This window comes from Hirundo rustica, chromosome 5, assembly GCF_015227805.2.
Source record: "Hirundo rustica isolate bHirRus1 chromosome 5, bHirRus1.pri.v3, whole genome shotgun sequence".
Lineage (NCBI taxonomy): Eukaryota > Metazoa > Chordata > Aves > Passeriformes > Hirundinidae > Hirundo > Hirundo rustica.
The window spans coordinates 2,128,154-2,139,227 of NC_053454.1; the positions used below are offsets into that span (position 1 = coordinate 2,128,154).

At 56.4% G+C, this 11,074-nt stretch overlaps 2 protein-coding genes across 4 annotated transcripts in view; one reads left to right on the top strand and one right to left on the bottom strand.

Moving 5' to 3' along the window:
* Positions 1-1,359, bottom strand: part of PTPRA (protein tyrosine phosphatase receptor type A) — a 115,468-nt gene extending 114,109 nt beyond the window's left edge. Inside the window, exon 1 of the mRNA XM_040064687.2 lies at positions 1,242-1,359. The gene's annotated coding sequence lies outside the window, so the exon portion shown is untranslated. The remainder of the gene's footprint in view (positions 1-1,241) is intronic.
* Positions 1,360-3,124: 1,765 nt separating this feature from the next.
* MAVS (mitochondrial antiviral signaling protein) lies at positions 3,125-10,397 on the top strand. 3 transcript variants are annotated; one of them, XM_040065236.2, is made up of 7 exons: positions 3,125-3,175; positions 3,798-3,927; positions 4,038-4,218; positions 4,546-4,751; positions 5,139-5,712; positions 6,737-6,891; positions 7,332-10,389. In XM_040065236.2, exons 2-7 carry the CDS (start codon positions 3,811-3,813, stop codon positions 7,992-7,994), a joined length of 1,896 nt encoding a protein of 631 aa, XP_039921170.1. In that variant the 5' UTR covers positions 3,125-3,175; positions 3,798-3,810; the 3' UTR covers positions 7,995-10,389. The 3 variants fall into 3 exon arrangements, with proteins under 3 accessions (XP_039921170.1, XP_039921172.1, XP_039921171.1); XM_040065238.1 differs by lacking the exon at positions 3,125-3,175 and adding an exon at positions 3,211-3,330; XM_040065237.2 differs by lacking the exon at positions 3,125-3,175 and adding an exon at positions 3,351-3,558 and having other exon boundaries at positions 7,332-10,397.
* The last annotated feature ends 677 nt before the right edge of the window (positions 10,398-11,074 follow it).

Genomic DNA, 11,074 nt, shown 5'->3' on the forward strand with positions numbered 1-11,074 from the left:
CAAGCAAGTGCTGGCCGAGGAGGGAGGATGCAGCTACCCGAGCGTGGGAGAGCTCGGAGAGGGGCAGCGCGGACATTCCCATTTGGGATTCCCGTTTGGGATGCGCGGAGGCAGCAGCGAGGAGGGGACACACCCTTCGAGGAGCAGAAAGAGCCAGTGAGAAGGGGACAGAGCCCTGAAGGAAGGGACAGAGCCCTCGGACCTCACAGCAAGGAGGGTGTCCCTTCCAACCTAGAGCATCTCCTGGAGGGATGGCACAGGGAGCAGCCAGGCCACAAGTCCCCAGGCTGGAATATCGGTCCCAAAAGAAGCCTTCGGCCACTGGCACAACCTGGATCTGCCAAGGGGTGCGTGGTCAGACCGTGGGTCAGGAGGGTTCCCCACTGACCAGAAGCCCCAGGGCTCTGAGTGGAGGTGTCCAGGGAGCCCGGCCATCCTGCAGCAGGGCGCTGGTGGGTGGTGGCAGGAGGTCGTGGCCGTGGTGGCCCTGCCCTGCAGCTGTTTTCAGGGTCTTGGAGGGGTGTCCCCTGCTCGGACCCCCGTGGGTCGCTGCAGACCCACAGCTGGAAATTCATAGAATCATGGAATGGTTTGGGTTGGAGGGGACCTTAAAGATTATCTTGTTCAACCCCCTGCCATGGGCAGGGGCAGCTTCCACAAGCCCAGACTGTTCAGAGCCCCATCCAACCGGGCATGAAACACTTCCAGGGATCCAGGGCAGCAACAGCTTCTCTGGGCAACCTGTGCCAGGGCTTCGCTATCCACACAGGGAAGATTTTCTTCCTAATACCTAATCTACCCATACTCCCTTTGAGTGTGAGGCCATTCCTCCTTATCCTGACACCCCAGACCCCTGTAAAAAATCTCTCTCCGTTTTTCTTGCGGGCTCCCTCCAAGTACTGAAAGGCCCCCATTAGGTCTCCCCAGATCCTTTTCCTCTCCAGCCTGGACAATCCCAATTCTCCCAGCCTTTCCTCGCAGGAGAGGTGCTGCATCCCTCCGATCAACTTAGTGGCCTCCTCTGGACTCACTCCAAGGCAGCAAATCCAAGAGCCCCAGCCGGCGATCACTTTTAGAAATCATCACGATCACTTACAAATACGCAAATGCTAAACCCCAAGTTCAGCGCGGACAGGGCGGGGGCGACCCAACTCCAGAGACACGCGTGGGTCGCGCCCCCCCCGTCCCTTCCATCACCCCCACGCCACCACAACAACCCCGTGCCTCTCCCCGGGGCTCACCTGCGGCCGCTGCTCCCTCGCCGGCTCCCGCCCAAACGGCTCCGCTGCGAGGCCGCGGCGGCCACCCGTAACCATGGACGGCGCAGCGGGGGAGGGCTCGGGGTGCGGGGGGTCGGGGGGGATCGGGGGAAGAGGGGAGGGGGATGTGAGGGAAGGGGAAGGGGTGCGGGAAGCCCCCGCCGCCCCTCGGGGCTCTCCCGGCGCTCAGCGGCGCCGCCGCCGCCGCCCGCCCGCTGCCGCCGCCATCGTGCGGCTCCGGGCCGGGGGCGTGGCCGGGGCGTGGCCGGGGGCGTGGCCGAGGGGGCGTGGCCGCTCCTGCCCCCGGCGCGTGGCGGTGCCGCCCCCTGGTGGCGCGGAGGCGGCACTGCGTCACCCCACCCCGAGCCCGCTTCCCAAAATTCCGGAGTAGGGAATTAATTGCAAAGGAAAAGTTTCGGCGGGATGCTACAGGAAAGGAGGAGAGGGACTCTGAGGAAGGAGCTGCGGAGACAGGAGAAGGAGTAACGTGTAAAAGTTGAAAGAGGGGGAATTTTTATTCGGTATTAGGAGGGTTTTTTTTTTTGCTGTGACTGTGGTGAGAACAGGAACAGGTTGTCCGGGGAAGTTGTGGATGCCTCGACGCTGGAAGTTTTCAAAGCCAGGCTGGATGAGGCCTTGAACAAGAGGGTCTAATGGGGTTTGTCCCTGCCCGTGGTAGGGCAGCTTGGGATGACCCTTAAAGTCTCTTCCAAACCTTTAACATTCTATGATTCTGTGAATCCGTGATTCTGTGATTCTACGATTATGATTGTATAATTCTGTGATTGATTCTGTGAACAGAAATTACTGGGTGCAACTGAGTAACTGAGTGAGTGTTTTTTTTTGTTTTTTTTTTTTCCCCCATGATGTAAGTTTTGACCATCACAAATATCTCCTTTTAACATTACAAACAACCCAAAAATGTGATCCTTTTTTATAATTTAAAATGAGAAAAGCTGGCTTCAATTAATTATAATCACAGAATGGTTTAGGTTGGAAGGGACCTTAAAGACCATCTCATTCCACTCCCTGCCATGGGCAAGGACAACTTTCCACTATCCCAGGTTGCTCCAAGCCCCATCACCTGTGGCCTTGGACACTTCCAGGGATGAGGTAGCCACAGCTTCTCTGGACAAACTGTGCCAGTGCTCACATGAAAGAGCATGTTCCTCTTATCCAGGTGGAACTTCCATCAGTTTCTGCCTTTTGCCTCTTGTCCCATTGCCAGGCACGGAGCAGAGTCCTTTTGGCACACCCCCTTTAGATATTTATGCACATTAATGACGTCCTCTCTCAGATGTCATTTTTGAGGATGAACAGCTCCAACTCCCAGAATCAGAGAATACTGAGGTTCAAAGGGATGTCTGGAGATCGTCCAGTCCAACCCCCCGTCAAGGCAGTGTCACCTGGAGCAGGTGACACAGGAATGTGTCCAAGTGGGTTTGGAATGTCTCCAGAGAGGAAGACTCCACTGCCTCCCTGGGCAGCTGTTGCAGTGCTCCGCCACCCTCAATATAAATAAGTTCTTCCTCATGTCGAGGTGAAACTTCTCATGTTTTAGTTTATGGCCATTAGTCCTCATCCTGTAGCTGGGCACCACGGGCAAGAGTTTGGCACCATCCTGTGACACCCTCCTTGGAAATATTTATATGGATTGATGAGATGCCCTCTCAGTCTTCTCTTCTCCGGACTAAACACGCCCCGCTCCCGCAGTGTCTGCTCGCAGGAGCGACGCTCCTGTCCCTTCGCACCGCCGGACGCGCTCCGGGACCTCCGCGTCCAGTCCCCGCACCCGGACCGGACACACCCCCTGTCAATCACCAACTGTCAATCCTCGTGACAGCCAATCAGCGGCTGCCGCGACACGAGGGGGCGGGGTGAGAGCGGGGCCGGGCGCGCGGCGGCGGCGGGCGCAGGTGAGGGGCCCTGAGGGGCCGTGAGGGCAGCGGGGCCGGGGCAGCGGGTCCGCACCGATCCCCGCGGCCGCCGCAGCTCCGGCCGCCACCCCCGGCCGCTGTGCCAGGAGGATCTGCGAGCGGAGAACCTCCCGGAGCTCCCCCGGGGGCTGAAGGTCGCGCTGAGGGCGGGTTGGGGCCCCCGCCGTGGCGTCGCGGCCTTCTGGCTTCCGTTACCTGTAGGAAGGAGCCCTATGCTTTCCACTTCGGATTTTCCGTTGCTTATGCGGGCTTCCAGCCGTGGCCTCTGGTGGTTGTCTTGGCCCTGTGGTCTGTTCTTCCTTGTCGGCTGTCGTGACCCTGCCGCCAGGCCGGCCCCCAACCCGCCGGCTGAATCCGAACAAGTAGAGTGGGAATAAACACGGGGTGGGCGATGGCAGAAAGAAGCGCGGTTTGTGGAAGTGAAGCTGAGCGTTGAACTTTAACCCGAACGTCTTCTCTGTGCGCGTTTTCCGCCTGGGATTTCCCGTCTTACCTCAGTGTCTGTGCCAGGGCGCGGGCGCTTATAGAAGATCCCCAGCTTCTGGAGGCAGCCGGAGCTTCACCAGCAGCCTCTGCTCATCCTGAGTCTCTGTCTCTGCAGGTGCTGAGCCAGGATGGGTTTGGCCGAAGACAAAGTGTACACCCATATTACGAGAAACCTCAAGAAGTTCGGGGCTATCCGAGTGGCGTCGCTGGCCAATTCCCTGACCTGCCTGGTCGATTCTGACAGAGTAATTTCTTATTTTGCTGAGCTCTACCAGGCTCCTTGCCCAATGGCTACACAGAGCTGTCTTACCTCTAAGCCAGACCCTCTCTTAGATGCCCTGTGTGTTTTTCCTAGGATGAACTCCTCGCCCGGGAGGAGACACGGGGCAACCAGGCAGCTGTCTTTAGGTTTTATCAGCACCTGAGGTGCCGGCAGGGCTGGGTGCAGGATCTCATCCAGGCGCTGCACCAGAACAATGCGGGGCACTTGGCTGATGAGCTGCAGGAAGTCTATGATACCTGGAAACCTCAACCTCGTATGTAGCCTCATTCTCCCTGGGTGTGCCTTGTGGGGTGCTGGAGGTGGGGGCATGCAGTCGTCTCTGTCCCTGCCTCGGCTTCCCCAGGTGATGGAAGTGTCTGTGACTGTCCCAGGGATGTCCTTCACTGTGGTGACATGTCTGAGGATGGTGCTTGGGTTGGTGGTGGGCTGGGGTTCTCACCTGAGGACAGATGAACAAGGGGATGCTGTTGGCTTGGCTGATGTGAAGACAGAGCAGAGACACACACAGGGCTGCCTCAGCCCCACACTTACTCTCTGCTTCCTCAGTTTTTCCCCTCAATGATCTGCTTGCCTCTTCCAGGTTCCTCAGCTCCTGCTGCTGTCTCTTCCCTTCCCAGTGATGCCCATCCCACTGCCTCCTCCGTCAGTGCCCAGACACCACCCCAGGGGCCAAATCCTGCCCCGTTGGCTGGGCAGCCATGCCAAGAGCCACCCGACCATCCACCTGTCCTGGCCAGTGCTGCCACGAGCACAGACCTGGAGGCCAGACTCCCTGTGCAGGAATTGGTGAGCGGGTCAGCTGTTGGATGGGGACACAAAGGTCCCTTTTGGACCTTCTGATTGGGTATGGGGAGCCTGCGGTAGGGTCAGGCTCCTACAGGGCCACCCCAAGCAGCGGCTCGCTGCTGATCTCTGCTGCATGTGGTAACTTACAGCTTATATATGGCCCTGTAACTGGTCTCTCTCCTGTCTCCCTCCATGGGGGAAGTGCTGGATCTGCTTTGCCAGTCCAGGCTTCTCCCCACAACCTCCGACCCTTGGGTGGGTCCCAAGGAGAGACGCCAGACCCCCTTCAGAACCAACCACATGGGGGTCACCGCTCAGGGTTTGGGATACCCCCGCCGTCCCAGACCCCCTCATCCCAGTGTTTTAATGCAGCTCATTTCCTTCCAGCTCCCGCAAAAGCTCCCGGAGCAAGAGAGTCCCTTGCCAGTTCCACCTGGGAGCAAAGTCTGTGACAGAGTGAGCGGTGGGCACAGCGGAGAGGGGAATCTCCCGTGCCCTGCCGGGGCTGTGCCGCTAGCAGTGGAGGTGCCGGGGGTGACCGTGCCATCGGCGGTGTCCCCAGAGCAGGGCCGGGACTGGCTGAGCCGCCGGCCGGTGTGTGTGGACAACGGGTTTTTTGGGAATGCCAACCACCTGCACCGTGGCACGCCGGGCCTGGGCCTGGACAGGTCTGTTCCATCGAGGGATGCAGGTGCCACTCGCAGCCCTGGACAGCCCAGGAACGAGCCCGAAGAGAACTCAGATATCTCCGCAGAGTCACTGCCACGGCTGGAGGGGGCCACTCGTGGTGTGGAGCAGCAGCCCCCAAACTCGGTGCCAAAAAAGCAGGCTGTGCCAAGCTCTGGGCACGGTGAGCCCACGGGCAGCTTGGTGGATGTGCGCAGCCCCCTCCTGATACAGGAGCAGTTTGATGCGGAGAAGAAACGGGTCGGGATGCTGCAGGAGCACCCAGGGACTGGAGGTGAGTTTCCCTCCTGGCAGAACCAGGTGGCCACTAGGGAGCAGGAGGTGCTGCTGAGAGCCCCTCTCTGCAAGAAACTGGGATGCTGGAGCATGTCCAGAGAAGGGAATGGAGCTGGGAGGGCTCTAGAGCGTAAGTCTGATGAGGAGCAGCTCAGGAAGCTGGGAGAGCTCAGTGTGGAGAGAAGGAGGTTCAGGGGAGACCTTCTCATTCTCTACAACTCCCTGACAGGAGGGTGAAGCAAGGTGGGGATTGGGCTCAGCTCCCAGGTAACAAGCAGCAGGAGGAGAAGAAAATTGTGTCGGGGAGGTTTAGATTGGATAGTGGGGAAAATTTCTTTTTGGAGGAGGTTGTCAAGTACTGGAACAAGTTGTCCCGGCCAGTGGTGGTCATCACCATCCCTGGAGGGATTTAGAAACCGTGTGGATGTGGCACTTGGGGACATGGGTTGGTGGTAGCCTTAGCAGTGATGGGGGAATGATTGGAATAGAATATTTAGTTTGGAAGGAACCCATGATGATCATCTCATCCATCTGCATTTTAATTTTGTTTTGTCAGTGGAGCAGCTTTGGGGTGTGAAACTTCTCCCCTTCCCCTAGTTTGCAGAGATGTTTGTATCCTGCATGTGGGGTGATTTTAGCATCTCCTACATCCTTCACCGATGGGCATCACAGAATCAGGATAAAGCCTTGTCCTCCACTTTAGGATCTCGGGGTGGGAAAAGAGACAGCCATCCCTCCCAGCCCTTTCCCCTCTGCCATGTGGGGTCAGCACCTCCTGGCTGGGAGGAGCCTCAAAAGCCTCTGTTTCCCTTGGTGCTCCAGCATGAGTTACCCCAGCCCTGCATGAGTTACCTGCAGCTGCAGTGAAAGCTTGGGTACCACAGCAGAGCTGGGGCACTGACTACTCCTCCTTGTGCTACTCACTCAGCTTGGGGACTGTCCTGTCACAGCTTCCTTGAGGAAGAGCAAATCTTACCTTTCAGGCCCTCTGCTTAACACAACATGCTTTTTCTCCCTGACAGCTGCTTCAATGGAAAAAACTACCCTGGGTGCTACCCCTGTGCCCAGAGACACTTTCCCACCCTGTGACACCTCTGTGAAGTCTGTTATGCAAGAGAAGAAGCTGCCCATGGGGAATAAAGCCAGGAGCACCCCTTCTGTGCCAACAAAGGAGAAAGTAGGTGACCTTTCCTCTTGCCACTTGGATTTCATTCATGTCTTCGTGCACTCCCCCTGGTTAGGAGATGAGTTTATTCAGGGATTTTTTTTCCCCATTGTGGTGTTCCTGTTACCATCCACACTGTATGATGGAGCATGGGAGAAGGGAGCCAAACTCTGTTGGGCTTTGACTCCTTATTTCTCCTCCTTACCTTGCCAGTCAGTCTCCTGGCTTCCAGGTGCTGTTTTCCATGGTTCTTGAGAGAACTGCTCTCCTCACTGCCTGTCTCCCCTTCCTGCCTGCCTGCCTCCCTCCTTGCCTCCCTGCTACCTGTGACCCAACCTTGTTAGTGGCAGATGTGGACTGTGTTGAAGTGGGTTTGTGTGGGATCTGTGTGCCCAAAACCAGGCTGTTGGGTGCTTCCCTTGACACCCAGCCCCTCTCCTTGTCTCCTAAAGGTGCTCCCGGCCTCGGCAAACTCTGTCCTGGGCACGTCTGTGGTAGGAGGCTCCGAAGGCACGGCTGGGAGATCGGCTTCCCGCGTGAGCTCTGCCACGAATGTCTGGGCACCTGGCAGTAATGAGGAGAGAGAAGAGGAGCTCAGCAAGCCAGGAGCCCTCATGTCTGCGCCTCAGGGCAGCCCAGAGGTGGCAGGCAGATCCTCGAGCTCTCGGGAGCCCGACAACCCCTGTTCCGCCATCTCCGGTAGCCTTGGCCTCAGCAGTGACCCAATCCTGGTGAGCAGGGATAGCCTGAGCACAGGAGGAGCGTTCCCCAGAGTGTCCTCGGTTCATGGTGCAGACCCCAGAGAGAAGGAGGCATCTAGAGCGAGCAGAGACTCCTGTGCTACTCCGAGCTGGGACAGCACCTCCGTGGGCACCCATGAGGTGTGTGTGGATCATCACCCCAGCATCCAGCTTGGAGCCGGCGGCGACGGAGCCGGTCCCCTCGGAAGCTCGGTGAATTTCAACTCTGGCAGCGGTCGTGATGCTGCCACCAGCTCACCTCAGGCCAGAGTCTCAAAGGGGGGCAGCAATGGCATGTCCCTGCTGTACATCCTTCCGGCTGTTGGCCTCATTTCTGCCGTGGTGTTCGCAGTGTACGCTCGGCTGCGGAAGTAGTGGCTGGGATGGCGCGGCCGTGACGCAGCTGGGGGGATTCCTCTGGCAACGGGATTTTGGCCAATGTGTTTGAAGCCTGAAGAGTAGCGGGGGGCAGTAGGGGTGTTTTTAAATCTTTTTCTGGAAGGTTCCGCTGGAAGAGGCCTTGGTACATGATACTGTTGGGTTTGGGTCTGTTCCCTCCCATTTCCCCACCATCTTCTTGGCTGTAGCCGCCTCTTTTTACACTCCTGGAGGAGAGGATCTCGCTCCAAAATGTGCCATTGAGTTAAAAAAAAGGAAAGCACTTATGGTGATTCTCCATGTCTACCTTGTTTGATCCCAGGAGGCCTCAGGGAAACATACTGGTGATCCAAAGGGTGACCTCCAGGTCCCTCTGTGCAGTGCAGCCAGGAGAAGTTGTGCAGATATCCTGTAACAGTGGAGCTGATTTTCTTGGCTCTGCTCATCTTGGCTTGAAAACGTGCCCGAGGGTGGGTGCAGCAGCCTCCACTGGACGTCTCATGTTCTGTTTGCCTTACTTGGTGTCTCTGGCTCTGCTGTTCCTTCTGGGATTGCTTCATGTAGTACTGACCCTGGGGATAAACAGGAGGGTCAGGAAAGAGCTGCATCTAATCAGCATTATCAAGGATCAGCCTCATTTCACCCCCCTCCAGGCAGGGAAGAGGATTTCTGGTTTAAGAGGAATGTTTCAGGCAATGCCAATTTTCAGCAACTTGGTCCCACAAAAGGTTGTTGGGTATCTTTGATTTTTAGGCTGGATTTTTGGAGCTTGGAAGTGTAGATGGAGTTCTTGCCCTTCCTGGTACCTGCTGCTATGGGATCAGGGTATAGGAACCTTCTGCCCAGGCTGGGACACAATCAGGATCAACTGTGCACTGCAGTGAGGCCATGCCAGTGTGAGATGCTCTGGGCTGTGGGGAGACCTTGTAGCACCTTCCAGTATCTAAAGGGCTTGGAACAAACTGGTCTTGTGGCAGGTGTCCCTGCCCCTGGCAGAGGGCTGGGATGAGATGCTCGTTCATGGCCCTTCCAAACCATTCTGTGATTCTAAAATACAGTAAAGAAGCAACAGCCTGGAGTAGTTACATTGCTCCAGGTTGCTCCAAATCCCATTCAACTTGCCCTTGAACTCTTCCAGGGATGGGGCAGCAGCAGCTTCTCTGGGCAATCTGTGTCAGTGTTTCACCACCCTCACAGGGAAGAACTTCTTCCCAGTGTCCCATCTATCCCTGCCCTCTGACAGTGGGAGGCCATTCTTCTTTGTGCTGTTATTCCAGGTCTTTGTCCAAGTTCCTCTCCAGCTCTCTTGGAGCCCATTTAGGTACGGGAGGCTGCTGGAGAAGGTCTCCTCAGAGTCTTCTCCAGGCTGAACACACAGCCTGGCTCCAGAGCAGAGGGGCTGCAGCCCTCAGTTTCTCTGTGGCCTCCTCTGGACTCACCCCAGCAGCTTCACATCCTTACTACGTTGGGGCTGCAGAGCTGGACACAGCACTGCAGGTGGGGTCTCACCTGAGCAGAGCAGGGGAGCAGAATCACTTCCCTCATCCTCCTGTGTCCAGTAAGTTACTCATCCTGAATTCCTGCCATCAGCACAGCTTCCCAAAATCCACTCTTCCTGCTGGCAGGGAGCAGGGGGGAGCTCAGCCCCCTGGGGCCTGGCTGCAAAGCACAGTCATCGCACCTGGAGCTTGGCCTGTGGTAGGAAAGGTCCATCAGCCCTGAATGGCTGCTCCTCCCTCCCAATACTTCTGCCCAAAAGTCCAAGAAGTGCCTCCAGAAAACTAAGGATAACCGATATATGCAAGAGGGAGGTGTTGATTTTGGTGTGTCAGGGCTGCTTTCCAAGAGAGCTCTAAGTGTTCATTCCTTGCTCAGTGCCCGGTGCTGAAGGAGGAAGGGACAGTCCTTTAAACACACTTTAAACCCCTCTGCCAGGAGAGGGAATGTGGGGGCTGCTCTCCCTGAAAAAGATAAAACAGTTACACTCCCTAACAGGAGGGACAGGAAGGGACTTGCCTTCTCCACACTTTCTGTAATTCAGGGGAGATCCGTGCGATCCCAAACCAGACACATCCATACCAAGGCCCTCTTCTCTGATGCTTTACTTGCCTGTGAAATTCTTCCCATGTTTTTCCATGCATTTAAGCAACAGCTTGTACGCTTTGCCTTTTCATGTCATATTTCTCTTGTGAAACAGCTGGTTTGTCACCGCCTCAGACTGGGGAAAGCACATGTTCAGATTGCTGCTGTGGAGTACCGGGATTTTCACAGTTGTTACATAGCACTTTAAAGCCTCATTAGCAGGAGATGCTGCAGCAGGGAGCTGTGTCCCGGCACATCTTTTACTAACAGGCTAAAAAGCCTTTTACTAACTATAATAAATCGGTTTGATGCTTCACACTTGACTTGTTGTGATTTGTGGGAAGAAGAGCAGGAGGTCGATGACGCTGTGGCTGGAGGGAGCGCTCTGAAGGGGTCTGTTGGCAGTGACACTGAGAGACTCAGGCCATCGGTGCCAGGAAGAGGTCACAGGGTTCAGGGACAGGTTCCAGACCTCATTTTAGAAAGCAAGCACAGGGCCTGGTCCAGAGGATGCCCACCATGTCAGGTCTTCCTGTTGGTGGTAGGATGCCCAGGATGAAAACAGGGGAGGTAATTGCTGAGGCAGCAAACCGCTGAGCTGCACAAGTCAGGATGTTGTCATCAAAGAGGAACTGGAGAAGTTCTGGGAGGAGAAATGCACCAAGCATCTGCAAAGTGCTGCAAACTTGAAGGTTGAACCAGAGCCACAAGGAGCTGTGGCTGGAAGGAGCCTTGGGGCTGGATGTAACCAGGTGGACACAGTGCACAGACACGTGCTGGGCTTGGTACCACCAAGGCCAAGACGCTGCTTTATTCGTTATCCAGGTTTTCTGGTTGAATCCTATCCTGGAATCCTGCCCAGAAAAGGAGCACCTTTTCCATGCTGGGCTACCTTAGCCACTCTGGGTTCAGCTCTGGAGGTGGCTGCTCCCCAGGTTTCTCTTAGGGTGCCCTGAACAGCTGTGATGGGCAGAACAGAGGCACCAACATCCCAT